The 21,478-nt window shown below is 44.9% G+C and overlaps 1 protein-coding gene across 1 annotated transcript in view; it reads right to left on the bottom strand.

Annotated features, from left to right (window-relative positions):
- The window catches only part of pcdh15b (protocadherin-related 15b), a 1,616,824-nt gene that overhangs the window by 567,192 nt on the left and 1,028,154 nt on the right, over window positions 1–21,478 (bottom strand). The window contains exons 14-15 of the mRNA XM_078565941.1: window positions 7,824–7,932; window positions 7,520–7,632 (exon numbers count right to left, since the gene is read on the bottom strand). Coding sequence (XP_078422067.1) covers window positions 7,520–7,632; window positions 7,824–7,932 — 222 coding nt within the window. The remainder of the gene's footprint in view (window positions 1–7,519; window positions 7,633–7,823; window positions 7,933–21,478) is intronic.

Here is a 21,478-nt window from a genome sequence, read left to right as displayed (position 1 = left end):
CTCCAAGGGGCACTCAGAGGTGAGTGTACACAACTTGTGCAGCGCTCGTGAGCGTCGCCCATAGGACATTAAGGAAAAGGCATTTGCGGGCTGGCTTTCAGTGCGGTGCCAGGGCAAGGGCTCCACTGTGGGTCAGGCTGGGGGTGGGGGGGCAAGGCAGCACAGACTGAGGGAAATACTCAAGCACATGATGGATAGTTGGGGGGAAATAGGGGCAAAGGCAAAACACACTGAAGGAAATACTCGAGAACATGAGGGGGGATGGGGGGTGTGAGGGAAGCAGCCACACACTTGGAAAAGCTTGCCAAAAGTGAGCAATCCTCCACAGCTTTGAGACCGTTCAGCTGCAGCTCCATTTACATACTTGGAGTTGGGCCTCCTAAGCTTTTCTGCCTGTTCAATCAACACAAAAGCAGGTCAATAAACTCCCAATAATGTCTCCTTGCCAATGGCTCCTTGTTCTGATGTGCAGTGTTTGTGCAACTCAGATTTGAAATCTTGGTTCCTGCACAAGTTAAAGGCAATTCTCTCAGTCCAGGGCCTCTTCCCTGTGCAGCCTGTAACCTTCCGACCAAAGTGATAGCCCAGCTTCACACTCCCTGGACACATTAGTGATGCCTGCACCTCAATGGTGCTTATTATTGCTGCCAGAATGCTGTAGGCAGGCATCATAGAGTTCCGTCATTCTGTGTACTCTCAGCACCTTTGAGGTGGGACTGGCCCCCCTCATCTCTTCAGATTCTATGACTGGTGTCACTGTGCTCCTGAAGGGGTCAGGTACATTTAAAGTTTCACAGCATCATCTCTATGATATGAGCCAGATCACAGAGTGCAAGCGAGCTCCGCTCAGCCAGACAGGAGTCAGACATCACAGAGGCAATGTGGAGATCTATGGAGTGTCCTCATGCAACCGTGCCCAGGCTGTGCAACTACATCTTCTTAACCTTCCTAACCCTGCTGCCACGTCATGGTGTTCCCCCCCATAATCCACACAGAGGTGGAGGCAGCTTTCTGACAGCTACGCCCTGTCTGTAATGACCTTGGTGGGCATTCTCTGGAGGGCCAAGACCTGGAGGGTCCCGACCTGCTTTCAGGATCCTGCTTTGTGGCAGTGCCCCCCACCCCCCGCCCCTTCAGCCTGTGAAGCTAGAGCTGCTGAGGTCACAGGAAGAGGGAATTCAGATGGAGTGCACACTCCCAGAGTCACCTGGATGGATGGCCACGGATGTGCACCTGTTGCTCATCCTCCCTATGAGTGCCCGAGGGGCCCTGGATGACAATTTGAGGAGAAGGTGAAGCTGGAGTGAGATCGAGCTGCCCTGCACCCCTCTCACGTTGACACTGTTGGAAGCCAACTACGGTGTCAGTGATGGAGTTCAGCCTATGCAGTAGTGCAGGAGTGACGCCCTGGACGGACCAAGGTCTCCATGGTGGCACGGTCCTATCTGTGTTCACCTCAGTGCGTTGCAACGCTGGTGCTATCGCCTCAGCCTGAAGGCAGGCGGACTCCTCCATCATGCCTTGCAATCTGAAGAGTGCAGCGGACATCTTTTCCTGAGGTTCCTGAGCTTGCCTTTGCAGCTCCAGCAACTGTGACATGACCGAGTCCAGAGTAACTTAGACTCAGCAGATTTCTGGCCTCCAGCGGTCCTCCGAGTGCTGTAAGCCTGTGAAGTCCCTTCCGCTGCCTGCTGTGGATCAGAGAGTGTGAAGTGCTCCCCAGATTGTGATCCCGAGGCTACTCTACAACTAGGTCCCGCCGAGGTGTGTGTGTCTGTCCTGGTGGGGGATGTGGATGAGTGCTGTGACGGGATGTCAATTAGGGAGTCATCGGATTCTTCTTCTGAGGTGCCTTTGGGGCTTGAGTTGATGACCTGGCTTGTGGACCCTCTCAGCTACTTCCTAGATGTGCCTGCGAAAACAAGGAGAGATAATTAATGCATGGCACGGGACTGCAAAACAGGGGAACTGACTCACAGCATGGTTGTCCAGTGGATGTTATACTACTGGATCCTCACTTGGTTGAACCCCGCCGACCTCACTATCAGCACAGGAACTGTCGAGATCATTGCTGGCCAGCTGGATGACTATTTTCAAAGTCTGTGAGGACCCTGATATCAGGCATTCCTCCACCAGCCTGTGACCTCTCCCTTTTATTGTGTGCCAGCTTGACCTGCATGAAGACAAATGCAGAGAGTGCAAGCGGGACGCCTGCCAGGCCTGGTGATAAGGATGCCAGGCATGTACGGGTAGTGAATGGTGCCATGGATGGGATGAGGACACGATCCGCAAAGCAGATGAAGGTATTTGTGAGAGAGTGAATAGTGATGTCTTGAACTGGCAGTGAGTGAGATCCCTGTGATGTGTTTATGAGCGTGTGAGTTGAGGGTGATGAGAAGAGTGACTTATCCTGACGGAATGGAGATCATTCATCCTCTTTCGTCACTGGGTGGCTGTCCTCTTTTTCAGGCTTTGGCGCTGACCACCGCTGTCACAGCTTTCCATGATGGATTGGTGACCTGGCTTGCTAGTCTTTGTTCAGAGTGGGGGTAGAGGACTTCACAGCGGTCCTCCACTGTGTCCAGTAGGCACCCGAGGGAGGCGTCGCTAAATTTGGAGGGAGCATGTTTCCTCCGTTTGGCAGCCATGACTTTGCAGCAGCTCTGATCCCTTAGAGAGTGCTAACTCTGTGCAGGGGCACCCTTTAAATATGGCACCCTGATTACTGAAGGCCTGAGAAGACAGCAGGCTGGGCGAATCAGAGGCCGTCCTGCCAGCGATCCGGCGTGTTTCCTGGGAATGCATTATTAATGAGGTGGGCCGTGCCGGGAATGGGACAATGTGGCGTGAAAACCCACCATTGCGGCAGGCATGTAAAACTCCTTTTTCCTGCCCGCTACCGCACTTTGCGCAAATCTGGGTCGATTCCACCATAAGTGTTTCATGTATAAGGACAGCAGTCTTCATCAGTGTCTGACTCTGAACGGAAATGGCAGCCTAGAGTGACTTTGCCTCAAGGCAATCACGTGACTACGGCAAGTAAGATATGACATCAGACTGATTACATTTTACAACCCTAGCATCCCCTTTCCATATCAAACAAAAGATACAAACATATCTCTTTTCATCGTGAACAAAAGACACATTTGCATGCACGATCCTTCATGACTGTGAGTTACCCACTACACACCTACTGTCCTCATGCATTGACAACTGTTTGTTCTACTAGTCAGTCTCAGCCCCTACATTGCACACATAGGGCAGGATTTTGCCCTTGATGGGCGGGCGGGCCTGACCGACTCAGCAGCAGGCGGGCAGCCGATCGCCGCCACCAAAACGGGCCTCGTTATGTGGGCGGGCCAATTAAGGCCCACCCAGCGGGTCGCCCGACAGGAAGCGCGATGTGCTCCCTGTGCGGGCAGGGGGGATTCCTCAACTGCGAGAGTGCGCTCTTTAACACATGTGCACGAAAGAGCGCCCATCTCCCTGAGGCAAAGTGCTGCCTCAGGGAGATCGCTGAAAGGCTCTGAAACATTAAAAATAGAAAAATTAAAAAATCATTAACATATCCCCCTCATGTGAAAATGTCATACAAGATGGGACATGTTAATGAAGTACACAAAACCTTTATTAAACTTTTTAAATCCGAAAACAAACCTCATCCCGCCACTGGATGAGGTTTGTTAAAACATCACTTACCCACCTGCCCATTGGGCCCGTGCGCCGAGCCGAAGTTCGCATGGGCTCCTCAAAATCCTCGTCGATTGGGGACTTAATGGCCTTAACAAGGCCTTTAATTAATGGCAGGTGCGCGTCGCGCTGCATAGCGCGCCCACCGACCTAAACATCACGATGCAGCGCACTGACGTCGGGACGCTTGCACAACGTCAGCACGTGACATTTTAAGCACTGACGTGCGGGCTCCGCCCCCGCACGTCAGCCAGAAGATTCAGCCCATAGTCTTTAAATCATGCAGATCCCTTAATGGTATGCGTGCACATTGACATTGGCTGTTCGCCTGGGTGATGTTCCTTGTCCGGAGAGTGTCATTCCTGTGGCACTTGTTGCCTTGGTGACAGTTGTTGTTCCAATGTGGTTGTTGGGCATTCGTGGACCTCTGAGATTGATAGTAGTTCAGTACTCAGTACAGCTAGTGAGATCCCTTCTCCCTGACCCTGATTGCTGTGAAGGACCAGCTTCGCGCTGTGAAGGTACGGCTTAGCTAGTTATTCTGATGTGCCTGCGGTTGCATCGGTATATTTGATCACTTCCATTGCATACGATCAAGGTGGCAATTTCTCTATGCATCTGCCAAGCTTCCACGTGGGCTGACTCCTGTTAAGAGCATGAAGGTTTGCACCCTGACTGGCTCTCCAATGCTCAGCTTTGGTAATGGTTTGGCAGTCCTGTCAAATTGAAATTTAGATTGCTGTCATTTCACCTTGCTCTTTTGACTCACACCTGTTACTGGTTCTGGTTTCAGTAGCTTTTTTGTTAATGGAAGAGTAGTTAGCGTGCAGCGTGACATTAGTCTCTGGACGGGACTACTTTCCATACCTTCAGTCGGTGTATTTCTCCACTCAAGGATTGCCATGTATACATCTGTCCTAGGTTTTCTTGAGTCCTTTGGTGATTTTCAGCCTTTCCATTCGACTAGGGATAGTACGGAGATGATGTGTAGTGCTGAATTTCCCGATTCTTTGTGAATCGGCTGAATTCTTCACTTGTGAACTGAGGACCATTGTCGCTCATCATAATGTCTGGAATGCCGTACTGACTGAAGTGAGCTTTCAGGCATTCTACTATTTCTCTCGTCATTGTTGAAGTCAGCTGGTCTACAGTGGCAAGATAATCAGTTCCTGCCAAAGCGAAAAGGTCTACTCCCAGCTTCATCCATGGCCTGCCTGGGATGTCATGCATCATCAACGGCTCCCTAGATTGTTTAGCTTGGTCTTTAATTTCATTGCTCATGTTTGGCCAGTAAAGCACATCTCTTGCCTTTCTCCTAGTCAATTCAAATCCTTGATGGCTTGCATGGATGCTCTACAGCATCTGTCCTCTCATCTCCTTATGGATAATGACTCTATTTTCTTTGTACAAGAGGCCATCTTGGGCTGTCAATTCATCTTGGTGTTCCCAATAGGGTCTCGCTAACATACGTGTGTTCTTGATGCTGTCAGGCCATCTTTTCATCACCACTTCTTGTAGTGCTTGTAGAGTTGTATCGTGTTGGTAGTTCACTTGATACTTACCCTATGTGGTCATCATAGTAACAGTCACAAATCATTTGTCGCCTATAGACTTGACTGAAACAACCTGTTTAATCTTGTATAGTTCTTCATCAGACTCATCTGCTGATATCTCTCCTATGGCCATCTTGATACACCTGCTTTGTTTCTTTCTAGCCAAATACTTGTGTGCAAAATGATTCTGTTTCTTGCTTTCCCCAGGCTAGGCAATCTTCTTTTCCTTTGTATGATGTTGTCCGCATTATTTTGACCCTTCCCTTTGTCGCGATTGCTCCAATCTTTCGGCCTGAAATATCTCTCAGCATAACGTATCTCCTGGTCTGCTCTGCCCTACACATGCTCTAGCTGACGTTTCACAACTTCTGCATTTTGACACACTTCTATCACTTTCTTTAGCGTCAGTTTCTCATCTTTCAGTAGTCTTGCTCTCACCAAGTGGTCTCTCACGCCTAAGAGTAATCCATCTTTTAAATAGATAATCTTTTAGTTGTCTGAATTCATACAATACTCCAGCTGCGTTATTGCAGTCGTGTACTATTCAATGGTCTCGTTTTCACCCTGAACTCTAGTGTGGAATACATATCGTTCATATGTAGCATTCACTCAGAGTTAAAAATATGCGTTCAAGACATTCAAAATCTCTGTTGTCTTTTCTCTTTGCTGATCTGTTAGATTTAGAGTGGCATACATTTTGTAACAATCCTTCCCCCAGCAGTGTTAAGAGTGTGGCTACTCTTATCGGTTCAGGCTTGTTAATTAAGTTGCAACCTCTTAGCTTTGTCACTGAAAATGGAAAAACTGCCAGTATCACCATTCATCTTACCTGGAGTTGGAAGTGGAAAATTTACTGCAGCCATTTTTACCCACTCAGTAATTTGCTTCCAGCCTTTGTTTGTGTTCCTTTTGTGTCTGCTTTTCCTTTGTCTTTTTGTAGTAGCTGTGTGCAGCTTTGAACTTTTATGTGTGCCTTTCTTAGCTGTGTCTTCTCTGTAGCCAATATTGTACTAACTTGCAGCTTTTCTCTTTGTTTTTTTTTTAGCAGCTTTTTTGCAGACTTGAATGTTTCTGTGTTCCTGGGCTCTCAGTGTCCTCTCTGCATAATTTCCAAGGTTGAAAAATCTACATTTTTCTCCACTTTCTGACATCATGTTTCATGATGAGGACAGCAGCCTTCATCAGTGTCTGTCTCTGTGACAGGCTTTATTGAGATGAATAGATATGGCAGCCTCATGGCAGAGTCATGATATTGACATCAGACTGGTTACACTTCACAACCAAATTCTAAGTAGAAACAAAAAGATAAACCTGAAGCACCATTATAAGTCAAACTACGCTGGGAAATTATAGCTACAGAAGCTGGTAAATCTAAGACTGATTTTTGGATGCATTTCTTTTGCAAAGAATGATTAATATCCCAAAAGATCCTCTTAGTGAAGCAGCAGATACAAAATAACTTTTTAAAAAGCCTCCCTTTCCTCATAATTGAGACACTAGTGACACGCCATGTAACTCTTCTCTACGCTGTCTCCAGAACTTGAATATGTTTTAACTGAACACAGTACTCAAGAAGGGCTGACAGTGTATAGTTTGATCACAACTTCCACTGACTTATATTCTACTCTTTTGGCTATTTAGGTCAATAATCTATTGACTTTGTTGATTGTTGCTCTGCATTAGCTGGAGATGTTAAGTGTCACGTCTATTAAGGCTCTAGGTCTCTTTCAACTTCATTCTTAGTAATTTCAACACCATTCACTTTGTACATATATGCCCAGTTATTACCATCCTGTAAAGCATAACAAAGACTCACTGCAGTCTGATTACAGTTGGGACTTCCTGCCAATCAATGGAGTTTAAGCTTCTGCCTGAACATTCTTAATCAGAAATTCCATTGATATCATTGACAATGCACTTAGCTCTATCTTTACAGTAATAACACTCAATGACTGACTTTCAACTTAACTTGCCCTTCAAAATCCTTGGCTCATTTTGGTCTTAAACTACTATCTAAACTCTCATTTGAAGGCAATTTGCTCTTTAAAAAAACTGAAGAACACGCCATATTAACTTGACAACACAGTCAAGTGGAGCTCAAGGCTACAACCACAGTACATAATATTTATTTCTGTGTAGCTCCCAATCTCTATTGAGATGGATATTTTATAGCATTATGGATAAATATTAATTGCATGTTATCCCAGTTCCTTTCTGACAACATTGTTGTGTATTCAATAGCACACCACGCAAAACAACAATTAATTTGAATTTACCTTAATAACCAAATCAAATTTCTGATGAAAATCCCTGTTTATTGGCCTTAGGAGATAGAGCTCTGCAGTGATATTATTCAGAGAAAAGTACTTAGCATAATCCTCCGGAGTACCTTAAACAAAACAGTACAATTTTCTATGATTAATTTCTTGAAAATGATTGGCATAGCATTTAATACTGTCAAACAATTTATCGAATTAATATACTGACATGATTAAACAACTTTCAAAGCTATGACCCAATGCCTCATAACATAAAATAATAAGTCCAGATGATAAATCGTGCAAGTACAACATTACCAACCGACAAGAATGCTGTAGACAATTCCTGGTTGATCACCAGTTGGTTTAATATTGATGTCCTGGTCAACAGCTAAAATTCGAGGTGTGACATTCACCGGGTTTATCCTTGCCTGAAAAGAAAAAATAAATTAATCTTTATTTATTTTAAAATCTTAAGGTTTAATAATGTTTCTGTCTTTCTGTTGCATTTAATAACTTATTCATTGATGTCTATTTTTATTTCTCTCTGTAGATATATGAGCAGTGATGTCAAGCCTTTTATCACTGTTCCTAAATCTTAGGATGGTATTCAAAGAATAATTTGTGGCTCAACTCTGGCGAAATAGCCTAACAATCATTTTTGTGGCTGACATTTTTAAACCCACAGATAACAGAGTTTTTGCTGGAAAATTGGCTTCTTCTTTGAATATCAAAACAAATATAACTAAATTGATTTGTAGTCTCCCCTGGATCCCTTTCAGAACTATTTTCCAATGTTAACCGTTGTACCAATCACATTCCTAGCCCCTCACCCATACAGTACCCCATGCAACTCATGTGAATGTTATTATGTTTACTAACACAAGTGTGTATGTTTTGGGAGGGAAATTGCTGCAAATTATCCAATCTTACTCTTGGCACATCAAATCTTTACTCAGGTCTCAGGTTCTATGATGCCAACCTAACATTAAAACCTGCTTATGCATACATTGTCTGATGCAATGGCTAGCATTCCTGCCTCTGTGCCAAAAGCTCCAGGTTTGAATTCCACCCCAGGACCTGATGCCAAGGAAGGTGCGTTCATAACATGGCCATAGAGGTTCAGTATCAACCTGCAAATTCTAACAGTCGCCAATGACAGGCGGTAAGAGTTGGTGAGATTCCTTGTCAACCATGTGATGGAAAGAAAGTTGGAGCCTCTACCATCACTATCCATAGCTCCACACTTACGTGTATGTAAAAGTGCATGTTGCCACAGCAACTCAGAGTCCCTGAGTGAACTGTAACGTCCCAGCACAACACATGCATTATCTATAACTCTAAACCAACTTGCATCTATCTTGCGCCAAAGAAAGAGATATTATGTGGGGTGTTTTTATTCTTTTCTGGGATGTATGTGTCGCTGGTTAGGCCAGCATTTATTTCCCATCCCTAATTGCCCTTGAGAAGGTAGTGGTGAGCTGCCTTCTTGAACTGCTGCAGTCCCTGTGGTGTAGATACACCCACAGTGCTGTTAGGGAGGAAGTCCCAGGATTTTAACCCAGCGACAGTGAAAGAACAGCAATATATTTCCAAGTCAGAACTTCCAGGTGGTGGTGTTCCCATGTATCTGCTGCCCTTGTCCTAGATGGTCACAGTTGTGGGTTTGGAAGGTGCTGTCTAAGGAGCCCTGGTGAGTTCCTGCAGTGCATCTTGTAGATGGTACACACTGCTGCTACTGTTCGTCGGGGGTGGAGAGGGTGAATGTTTGTGGATGGGATGTCAGTCAAGCGGGCTGTTTTGCCCTGGATGCTATCAAGCTTCTTCAGTGTTGTTGGAGCTGCACTCATCCAGGCAAACGGAGAGTATTCCATCACACTCCAGACTTTTGCCTTGTAGATGGCGGACAGGCTTTGGGGAGTCAGGAGGTGAGGCAGGATTCTTAGCCTCTGACCTGCTCTTGTAGCTACAGTATTTTTATGGCTAGTCCAGTTCAGTTTCTGGTCAATGGTAAACTCCAGGATGTTGATAGTGACTAAAAGCTTGGTCAAAGACATGAATTTGAAAGAAGATGTCAAAGGAATAGAGGAAGGTGGAGAGACATGGAGGTGTAGAGAGGAAATTCCAGAGCATAGGGCATAATAGGCTGCAGATACAACCTCTAATAGTGGAACAAAGGAAGTGGGGGAATGCACTAGAGTCTAGTGATGGAGAAACAGAGTTCCTGAAGAACTAAAGGGGGGAGGGAGGGAAGAAATCATGGAGGGATTTTAACATGTTGACAAAGTATGGGCGAACTGACAGCAAAAGTACATCAGCAATCCAGGGCTGCTGCGTGAGTGGGGCAGGATATGGAAGGCAAACTTTTAGTTGAGCTTGAAGTTCATGAAGGGTGAAGGATATAGTGTTGGAATATAAAATTGAGGTCAAATAGGAAACCAAGGTTGTAAACAGTCTGGTTCTCCTGGCAACAAGGGCTGGGAAGTGGGATGGAATCAAGGGTACAGGGATTGTGGTGAGGGTCTAAGTTGATGGCTGCAATCTTTTCCAATGTTTCACAGGAGGAAATTGTGGCTTGTCCAGGACTGGATGTCAGGAAACTAACTTGATAATGTTCTACCAAAGAACATTAACAAAGCTAATTACATGTATGTTATCTAATTATATTCAAATATTCAGTGTTAAAGTATTATTTTTTGGAAGCAGAATATTTCAAAATCCATTTAAAAATAAATGATTATTTGAGATAGATGATGCTTATTTAATAAGTTTAAACTTTCTATGCCCAATTCCAAACAAGGTAGTCATCTTAAGGTAATGTCTTTGCTGTTCAGCTGTATCACTTCTGCTATTGTCAAAAAGTACTACTCTAAACCTTTATGAATGAAATGTTATTTTCTTTTTATTCTCAATGTTGGAAATAAAAGGCTAAAGAGCATGCTGATCTGAATAAAATTACATACATTTGTACAAATTTATGTTTGTCAAGTTTATTTTGTATTCAAATGTGCAATCCAGCCCCACTATTGTTTCTCTCTAAACCAGAATTTAAGAGAGTTGCATTTATATAATGCCTTTTATGAACACAGGATTGCCAAAGCGTTTTACAGCCAATGAAGCATTTCTGAAGTGTCGTCACTGTTCTAATTGTAGGAAGCTAAACAGCCAATTTGCAGACAACAAGCTCCCAAAGACAGCAATTTGATAATGACCAGATAGTTTTTTATTGAAATGATGACTGAGAGATAAATATTGGCTTAGACACCGGGGATAACTCTCCTGCTCTTCCTTGGAATTAAGATTACCTTGATGCTGTGAAAAATGCTGCTCTTTATTATATAAACTTTTGCATATAAATATTTGGTAGACTTGCTTTAGAAACAACTTGAGGAGCGTTAAGCTAATTGGTCTATAATTCCCTGGTTTCCCTCAGTGACCTTTCTTTAACAGAAAAGCTATATACGCAATGTTTCAATCAAAAGGAAAGAAACTTGAAAGAGTAACTTGAGTTATACATTTCTCCCAATGGCTGTCAGGTCATATCAAACAGCACATCCTTTGGCTGTTTGCAGCAGGCAGAATACTAACTGTCCTCAGTCAAGCTGTGCTTGCAAAACCCAGAAAACAATGTCTAATGTCAGATGTGCTTCTCTGATTGAGCAGCACTTGCTGAACAATCCCAAGTGTGCTAAGAATTACACTAACAACCAAATTAAGATCACCAGTCAGACTTGCAATGTAGCCCACTTACACTTGCAAGAATCTGCATACATTCATATGCAGGGACCGATCCTCTGTAGGCAAAAGGAACATGTCCAGACATTGCACCTTTTTTTGAATAAACAAAAGCATGGGGGACAATGGTACATTCGCCATGGCAACATCTCAACCAATCAGAATTGACTTGCCAGCACACTTTTTCTCATGCAGTTTAAATTGTTTTTCCCTTTGAAATTTGGCATTCTTGTGTCTCTCATGATGATTACAAGATGAAGGCTTTGATAGCATTTCTCTTTTTCAACAACTCAAATTTGAAAGATTACAGTTAGGACATCTTAATTGGTTCCTTTAAAACTCTGCGATGGAAACCATCTGATCCCAGAGACTTGTCGCTCATTAGTGTAAGTATTTTCTTCATTACTGCTATTTATCTGACATTCATTTGGGTGATCTCCCCACCCTGATTCAATTCAAGTTTCATGGGCTGTCCGGCATGTTGACCTCTTTCTCTGCTATAAATACTGACACAAAGCAATTGTTCAGCATGTTCCGCTATTTGCTTATTTTCATTGACAATGTTATCAGTTTTTGAAGAGGCTCATATTTTTTCTGACCACACACTTCTTCCTAACATAATATATTTTTGTTAATTTTGAAATCCATTGTAAGTTTTTTTATACTCCCTTTTTTGTAGTTCTTACTATCTATATTATCATTCTTCACAATTTTTGTATCTTTCCCATTTGCCAGAATCTGTGCTTTTTTTGCATGTTTGTATGCCTCCTCTTTTAGTTTTATATTGTCTCTTAACTTTTTAGTCATTCATGGCCGTCCTTAATGGCAAGTAGAACTTTTTTCTCTTAGTGGTACAAACTTGCTCTGTATCACACTAAATTATTTTTGAACATCTCCTACTGACTTGCTGTTGTTCTATCCATTAATAAATTTGCCCAGTGCTCTGTAGACAGTCTCTGTTTAATCCTATTGCAGTCAGCTATCCTAAATCTGGTTAAAGGTTTAATCACTCTTTTGAGCATAACTTTACAGCTTTGGCATTTGAGTCATAACCCGCAGTTTAAAAGGAAAGCCTCTTGTAAGAGGTAACAGACCTTTTTATTCACTAAATACAGTTAGAGAAAAAACAATTTACTTATGTTAATGCCCAACATCACATGGATCAAACAGTCAAATATCTACTTCCAGGAATTATTTCCCTGATTCTGAATTGGCAAGAATGTTGCACATACTGTCAGGGTCACAGGTACAAATATCATTGTTAATGTCACTGGCATCATGTGTTACTTCAGCAGCAGTGATAGGTAAGGATCTATGGTCAACAGCTCCCAAAACAGTAGAAAGCTAAAATCAGAAAATGTTGGAAAAACTCAGTAGGTCTGGTAGCATCTGCGGAGAGAGAACCAGAGTTAATGTTTCGAGTCCGTATGACTCTTCTCCACAGATGCTGCAAGACCTGCTGAGTTTTTCCATAATTTTCTGTTTATATTTAAGTGGAAAGCTAAATGTTGCTGTTGTGTTGATGCTGGAAAGTGAACCTGATGGGAAAAATCCTTGGGAAAGGCAGCAATTACACAAGGATGGACTTTAAAAGCCAGCAAACTGAACAGGACCAGCTCCATAAATACAATGGCTACAAATGCTGGTCAGAGACTGGGAGGGGGCTGAATTTTCAAAATAAAGAGGGGAAACTGGAGCTGGGTCTGTTTTTGGGCCGGAAACCCACCCCTGGGGAGAAATTGATTAAAGTTCCGATTTCCGCATGATGAAGCCATAAATTGGCATGGAGAAGAGTTTCATGCCCACTTGAGCCACTGGGGGCAGGAACGAAGGGGGTCAGATGATGTAGGGGACTGATTTAGATGCCCCACAGCAGCTATCACTGAGGCTGTTGGTTGTCCTGAAGGAAAAATCTGCTGATTGTGCCAAAGTCTTCCGCTGCACCAGGGGGAAGTGAGTCTCACGGGGAGCTGGAGACCTGGTGCCCGGACCAGGGCAGCCCCTCGTTTCATCGATGCTGACCTGGAGCTAATGTTTGAGGCCGTGAGAGAGAGGAGAGAAGTCTTCTTCCAAAAGGGTGGGAGAAGAATGCAACCATCTGTTAGTGTCATCTACATGCTTCTTCTCTCCTTCCTTCTCTCTCATCTCCTGCTCTTCCCCCGATGAGCTGTTTCCTTTCAGGCCCTCATTGTCCTCAAGGTCCACACTTCTCTGAAGATCCATATTATGGAGAGTGCAACAGAGCACCACAACGATTGAGACACTTGCATGATGGTATCAGAGGGTACCACCAAACTGGAATTGCATCTTCAGAAGCCTGATGGACTGCTCAACAGTTGTCCTAGTGAGCAGGTGACATTGGTTGTACCTCTTCTATACCTCTGTCTGGGGTTCCTGCGGAGGGGTGTGTAACCATCTCTTTAAGGACTATCCCTTGTCCCCTATGATCCATCCAAGCATTTTGAGGGTTTGAGTGAAGATCTGATACAGCATGTTCTGGCAGAGAATGAAGAAGCCATGGCACTTGGCCGGAAACAATCATACACATGGAGGAAGCTCTTGTTGTAGTCCCAGAGCAGCTGGACGTTGAGGAAGTGGAAGCCCATCCTGTTGATGGATCACACTGGCTGGTCACTGGGTGCCTTCATGCCACGTGGGCAGAATTAATGATGGCCTGCACCTAGGGAAAAACAGTAATGGAGGCAAAACCAAATGCCCTCTAACCTGCATGGTATGTCTACCATTAAATGAATGTTCTCCAGCTCTGGCAAAAAAAGGCATCAATGACCAGCGAGATGTGATGGCATACAGCAATATGAACGATGCCAGCAATGATCCTTGAAAGGAGCCATAAGTAAAAATGTTCAAGGCCACAGTTACTTTGACAGTCACTGGCAGGGCACAACCAGTGTTATAAGGTGTGAGGTCTTCAATGGCAAGGGCACAGGTGTCTGTGGCCACCTGCCTATAGACTTGCAGTCTCCCTCGGCACTGCTTCTTGGTCATCCCCAGGTAGTTCCATCTTCAGAAATAGATCCTGTGTTGAGGATTTGACCTCCCTTGATATCCTGCCCTCTTTCCTTTCCTGTGCCCTCCTGATGCTTTGCCCTCCCTGCAAGAAGGTGTTGCCCCTCATTATCACTGTTTCAAAACCTGACAGTCATGCCCCCCTTACCAACTGGAACCTTCCTTCTGGGCAGGTGGCCGCTCAATTGTACTTGGCAACCTTGCCTCCTGACCTTCTACCCCCAGACTGCCAGCTGACGCCGGCCACTTTCAATGTCTGGGAACTAAGTGCTCCACTCTCCCTGCTGCCTGAGCAGCAGCAAGGGCACATATTACCAAGTGCCCAGTCCCCCTTTGCTCTGTTCATGTGGCAGCAGTGATGCCCTGAGGAAGCCATGATTGGCCCTTCACTCTGTACCACCATTCCTTAGATGATCTGTTTCTGAAAGCATGGGTAACATGTCTGGCCCTTTAAAAGATTGAATCTCAAATGTTCACAGCCTCTTGAAAACTTTTAAATATCTTCAATTAGTCTCATTTTGGAGGAAAGGGGGATTCTTATCCAAACTTCTCCTGCTCATGTGATTATTGCTGGTGCCAGGAATCGCATCTTGAAATTGACAGGCTGCCGCTTCCAGTACTTTTGAGGGTCGTTTCGCCAATGTCACCAAAAATTCAACCCTGGGTATTCTGCGGTGAGTAACTCACCTCCTGACTCCCCAAAAGCCTTTTCATCATCTACAAGACACAAATAGGGACTGTGATGGAATACTCTCTATTTGCCTGGATGAGTTCAGCTCCAACAACACTCAAGAAGCTCAACGTCATCTAGGACAAAGCAACCCACTTGTTTGGCAGCCCATTCACCACATTAAACATTCACTCCCTCCATCATCGATGCAAAGTGGCAGCAGTGTGTACCATGCACAAAGCTCCTGCGACAGCACCTTCCAAACCTGTGATCTCCATCATCTAGAAGAGCAAGGGCAGCAGGCTCATGGGAACACCACCACCTTTCAGTTCCCCTCCAAGTCATCCTGTCTTAAAAATTATATCACTGTTCCTTCACCAGCATTGGGTCAAAATCCTGGTGCTTTCTACCTACCCGTCCTGTGGGAGCACCTTCGCCACCCAGGCTGCAGCAGTTCAAGAGGTTGGCTTGCCACCACTTTCTCGAGGGCAATTAGGGGTGGGTAATATTTCTGGCTTTTTTAGTGATGTTGTCATCCCATGAATGAACAAAAATAAGTTATATTCATCAATGCTCAAACTGAGTGGCAACAGTGGTATAATAGATGAGGACAACATCCAGTTTGACTAGCAAGGCACAAATGGTGAGAACCTGATGCTCCAAGCCTTCATTTAACTCATCACAACATATTTTAGTTAAATCATAATCTCCAAACTATTGTGCTCAACCAATAAATAAAACATCTGTGATGCCAGTCAACTCTTTCATCATAGTGTCACAGACAAAATTTACATGCTTTCTTTCTGCCCATGATCAAAGTGTTTTGCATGTGAGGTGCGTGTATTTTCTGACCATCAGGGTGATGGCACCAATTTAAATACTTCCAGCAGCAAGCTTTTTGTGAGTTTTAAATTAAAGAAGGTTATTTATTATCACACACTTGCCCCAGAGGTTTAAAAACAGGCGGAACTGTCTGAGATCGGGCAGGGAAGGCGGTGTTTGATCCTCCAGCAGCAATGGAAGCTTTTTCTGCCATATCGTGGAGCACTTTGTTGAACAAAATGCAGAGGACAGGTTTCATGTTGGATCACTGCCAGGCTGGCCTCTGATTCAACCTCAGGCCTTCAGTAATCTGGACGCCATATTTAAGGAGCACAGAGCTAGCACTCTCTAAGGGATTGAAAGCTGTTGGAAAGCCATGGCTGCCAAAGGAAGGAACATGCAGCCCCCAAAATTAGTGACGCCCCCCTCGAGTGCCAGCTGGACACAGTGGAGGCTCACTGTGAAGTTCTCTATTCCGCTCTGGGCGAAAATCAGCAAGCAAGATTATTAATCCAGCATGGGAGGCGGTGGCAGCGCTGATCAGCGCCAATGCCTTGCAAAAGAGGACAGCCACCCAGTGCCGAAAGAGGATGAATGATCTCCTCAGTTCCACCAGGGTAAGTCATTCTTCTCATCACTCTCAACTCACACACCCACAAACCCATCACATGTCCACAGGGATCTCACTCTCTGTCATTTCAAGGGACATCGCCATTCACTCTCCCACACACACCTTCACTTGCCCTGCAGATCGTGTCCTCATCCCATCCATGGCACCACTCACCACCCACACATGCCAGGCAGCCTTCTCATCTGGCCTGGCAGGCATGCTGCTTACACTCTCTCCCTCTGTATTCATGCAGGACAAGCTGGCACACAACAAAAGGGAGAGGTCGCAGACTGGTGCAAGAATGCCGTACCCAAGCACCACTGGGTTTCATGATATTCTCGGTGTGCTCTCAGCACCTTTGAGGCAGGGCTGCCTCCCACCATTTCGACACCATTACTGACAGGTGAAGGTGTGGTGCTGAAGGGAACTTGTGGTGATGAAGCCTGCCAAAGGCACCTCGATGACATGAACCTCTTCACAGAGTGTCTGTACGCTGCCCTCAGCCAGACAGCTGTCAGACATTCCCATTCCCAATGTGAAGATCTCAGGAGTGTCCTCACTGCAACTTGTCAACGTCTTCCTGGAATCCTGCAGCAATAAGGACCTCACGACTACGTCTGCCTCGTCTGGCCAGTGCAATGGCCTCATTGCTTGGACCCTCACCTTCCAGGATCTCATCACCCTCATTCTCTTTGACTTCCTCCTCACCGGAGGAGGCATGCAACTTTTGTACCTCCTCATTATCCAGGTCCCCCTCACTTTGGATCGTCAGGTTTTGTAGCGCAGCAAGCCACCATGATGCAAGGCACCCTCTGGGGAGCATACTGCAGGACTCCACCAGGTTTGTCCGGACACCAGAACTCATTTTCAGAATACCAGTGGTGTACTCAACCAAATACAGGTTGTGGCACGAGCCTCGTTGTACCTTCTTTCACCAGGGGTCTGAGGCTGCTGCAAGGGCATCATCAGTCATGACCTTTGTGGGTAGTTCTTTACTCCAAATAGCCAACCCTGCATCCTGTGTGAATCCTGGAAAATGTCAGGGATCTGAGACCTGCTGAGGATGTATGAGTTGTGGACGCTTCTGGGGTATCTTGCACACACCTGCATGATCCATTTGTTATAGTCGCAGACCAACTGAACATTGGGAGACTGGAGGTCTTTGCGGTTTACATACTAGACTGTTTCATGATAATGAAAGAAAAAACATTGAATTGCGCCCAGGAATATTGGACTTTAAAAATAAGACCTTAGTTTTTAAAAATACAAACAAGCCACTGGCTGGAATGCTGCAGGGTGACTCCCTAAGAGGTAATGGAACCCCACCCTGTTGCCAGACAAGGTACTTCTAAAGACATCCAGAAACTAATTGCTCCCTCCCGAAGAGACGATGGGACATAATGGGAGATGAGTATTACCTCATCAAGAAATCCTGTCAGAAATGCCCAGATAGATTTTTGAATTTGCTTCCCACTTGAAATATACAAAGTAAGGGGTTAAAGGTGAGCTGAAAAGCTGTCCCAGTGTCCTTCTCTTGGTGGGTGTTCTGAGAGGGAGCAACTGCTGGAAGTTTGACTCAGAAGTAACAGCCATACACAGTACCCCTGCAAATTGCTATTTGGCAGGGATCCCGATCTCTCTCCCTCTCTACTAAATTCAACACTAATGGAACCACGAAACTGACTATTCGTCTACTGGAGTCAACTCTACTGTAACCTCGAACCCGACTGTTCGTCTACTGGAGTCAACTCTACTGGAATCTCAAATCGCAATAGCTGCAACGCTCAATTTACCTACTCCCCACGAGGCAAGGACTGTTCCATATACCTTTTGTGTGTGTATATAATATATATACATATATCAAGCTAAATTTGTACTTTTAACCTGTATGGCCGTATATGCACGTGTTTTATCCTTTCTTGCTTTTAGTGGTTAATAAACTTACTCTTACTTTTAAGTCAAAAAGATCTGTTCAAATTGGCTCTTTCAAAACCCGAACAATTGGGTCTGGGGAAAAGGTATCCACGCTAGGGATCCTTTTTAGATTAAATCTTGTTACGAAAAACAGAGAGTACGGGCGGAATAGAGACAGGGAACCAGTTCATTCCTCCTCGCCCGGGGCATAGCAATTTGAGGGAGTCCCAGCCAGACAGTGGCAAATTGAGGGGTCTCACCTGGATCAACAACTTTGGGGAACCTCATCTGGGAGTTGGTCAGAACAACTGCTTGTTACCAGGGAGGTTTAAGAGTGACGTGGGTGCAGTCAATGGCACCCTGCACCTATGGGAACCCAGAAATCTGAGCAAGTCCCAGCACTCTTGCTTCTTGGCTTCCCTGATCCCTGTCAAAATTGTCAAAACTGTGTGCCTTGGCAAAAAGGGCGTCCGTGACCTCCTGGATACATTTGTGGGTGGAGGCTTGTGAGATACTGCAAAGGTCCCCAGTGGAGCCCTGGAAGGGGTCACTGTCATAGAAAGTGAGCGTGGCAGTGGATGCCCTCTGAGTCTCCATGGTGCCATATCCTGCAGAAGATGGCATGTGTATGTGACCAGTTGCCTTGACATGCACAACATCAGTGACACTGGTTCTCGCTCATCTGCAAGTAGCACTTGCGCCGTCTGTAGACCTTGGATCTAGCCATGCACTTACGAACGATGACTCTGTGGGGTTCATCCTCTGCGTGCGGAGGAGGCTGTGCTGCCCCTTGGTCTTCATGGTTCTGCTCCTTCCTTTGGTGAGCCAGGCGCCTCCGTTGGATTCTTCTCCTTCTTCTCTCCTGCTTTTACACAATGAGGCAGACAGCGAGGTCACCAGGGTCTATGTTCCTGATGGTCTCCTCACTGCAGTTTCAAAATGAGAGAGGCAAGGGTCAGCAATTGTCTCCTAAGGACCACTCTTGGTCAAGCCATTGCTTACGGCTGCCCCTTAATGCATGTCCAGGCCACCACATAGACGCCCATTGTTTGGTGCATAGGATGGCTCACCATGTGCACACCCAGCACCACCCCACATGACTGAGTGGTGGCAGCTTTGGCCACTTGACTGCATCCTGAGCTCTCATCTCAGCTGCAGGCCTTTTCCTAACCTGTACTCCAAGGCTTCGCGGTTTACTTATACCATGAGTATGACTTTTCAATGTCAACTGAAACATAATGCAAGGGCCTAGGAGCGCACCCTTCTGTCAGTGTTCAATGGTCACCTTTCCCAACAAGATCCTCAGGCTTGTCCAGTCGTGCAATGGTTCTGCAGCACCATAGCACTCATTTGAATTTGAAGTCTGTGCACAAGGGATTAACAGTAGAGGAGCAATCGTTGACACTGTGAGGAATTAATGCTGCTTGAGTAGACACGATTGTGTGACTAGGCTGACTCGAAGCATGTCAATTGAGCTCAAGCTAAACGCTCTCAAGCTCACCTTTGACATGTTTTGCCACTAGCACGGCTGTTTTCTTCCCCCCTCCCTCCCCAACACTGCCCCCCACCCCCGCATGTGTTTGTGCTCAAACCTCAGTCGATGCTACCATGACTCCCGCCCCCGGCATACTCACCCTTGCCCCGAAGTTGCCTTCTCCATTACCCCTTTGCACCGTCACCCTTGCCCCGGCACCACAAGCCAGCCATCAAGAAGCCATTGCTGTGCTCCCCCCGAAATCCACAGAAGCGCTGGGATCATTGCGAACGCTGCGCAAATTTATGGTCACTCACCTCTGAATTGCCCTCTAGGTTGCGGCTGCCAGGTTCATGACTTTTAAAGGCCGCTGTAAATCACGCAGTCATGAAATCGCGCTGATGTGGGATATAAATTTGTCGTTGGGGGATGATTTCAATGTGTGGCCACAATAATTAGGTGCAAATTTATTAAAATTAAGTTCCTGATATTTGGCAACGGGAAAGGCAGCCCGCCATAGGTGGGGGAGTGGACAATTGCGTCCTGCGTTTACATCGTTGAGAAACATGACTAGAGCCTTCTCACAAGATTCTCTGATCTTGCCACCAAATACACCCGTCATGACCGGAGTGGAAAATCCCAGCCAACGTCTCATTCAGTCCACTTTCATACACTATCACTCACATGAAGACGAGATACAGATGAAGAAAAAAAATACAATTACAATGTATAATTGTCTCAGTCTCTCTTTTGTGGAAGGCCTAGAGTTTTCTAGATGAGTTGATACTTTTAGATGAAGTGTAGGTCTTATAATCAGAGGGTTCTCAGGAAAGTGCAAGTTGAATTTCCAGGAGATTGGTTCTCAGGTGGACTTGAAGTTGCAACAGGCTGGGAAGAGCCCTTCCACTTTCAAGGTATTATTACCTTGGCTGTTCAGTTGACTGCAACTAGTTCGATGGATCTCTGATGGTGTCTCTGTCTCTGCAGAGTTGATTCTTATTGTTTTAAAAGCAGGTAACAAACATTGTTGGCTCACCCATGTGATCTCTTACAAGTCAAAAGACCTTTTCGAAATAAGGTGGTTGACCAGGTCAATTATACATCCAGTGTGATGACTTTCACACCTTGAGAGTTTGAGACAGCTAGTGACCTTGCATTGAATGATCCATTCAATTTGAAATTACCCTTTTGAATTAGTTTCAGGGAAAAGGTATTGAGTCAACATCAGTCTGAATAATTCATTTTTTTCTCTCTTGAGACAGGGGAGTATTTCAATCCACAAGAGAAGTATAAAGTATTGACTGAGAGTTCATAATATACTGGAACACGACAATTGTAATATAAATAGCTTTGTGATGGCTTATACTCAGACAGACTTTAAAGTAATTTTGTCAGTAGAATTGTGACAAGTCCTATTTCTTAAATGTAGCAAATCTAAAATTCCTAAAATAAGCAATAAAGTCCACTTCTAACAATGGTGAATGATGTAAAATTACACAAAATATGACAGATAATGCAAAATGGATCCAGCAACATAGAAATAGCATTAACTGCTTTACTTACAAAATGCCTAATGAAAAGCATTGAATATGACAAATAATGGACCTCACAAACAACTTAGAACTATCTTTCCAATCTCCCATGAAATCAACACCGAACTCACGGTACTCAAAAGTTTAATAAATATTTTAATTCTGATACATTTCTTGATAAATAGATATTAGA

The sequence above is a fragment of the Cetorhinus maximus genome, chromosome 20 (genome assembly GCF_964194155.1).
Source record: "Cetorhinus maximus chromosome 20, sCetMax3.hap1.1, whole genome shotgun sequence".
NCBI classification, from domain to species: Eukaryota; Metazoa; Chordata; class Chondrichthyes; order Lamniformes; family Cetorhinidae; genus Cetorhinus; species Cetorhinus maximus.
The sequence above is the reverse complement of the archived record's forward strand: the minus strand, read 5'-3'. Positions and strand labels throughout refer to the sequence as shown.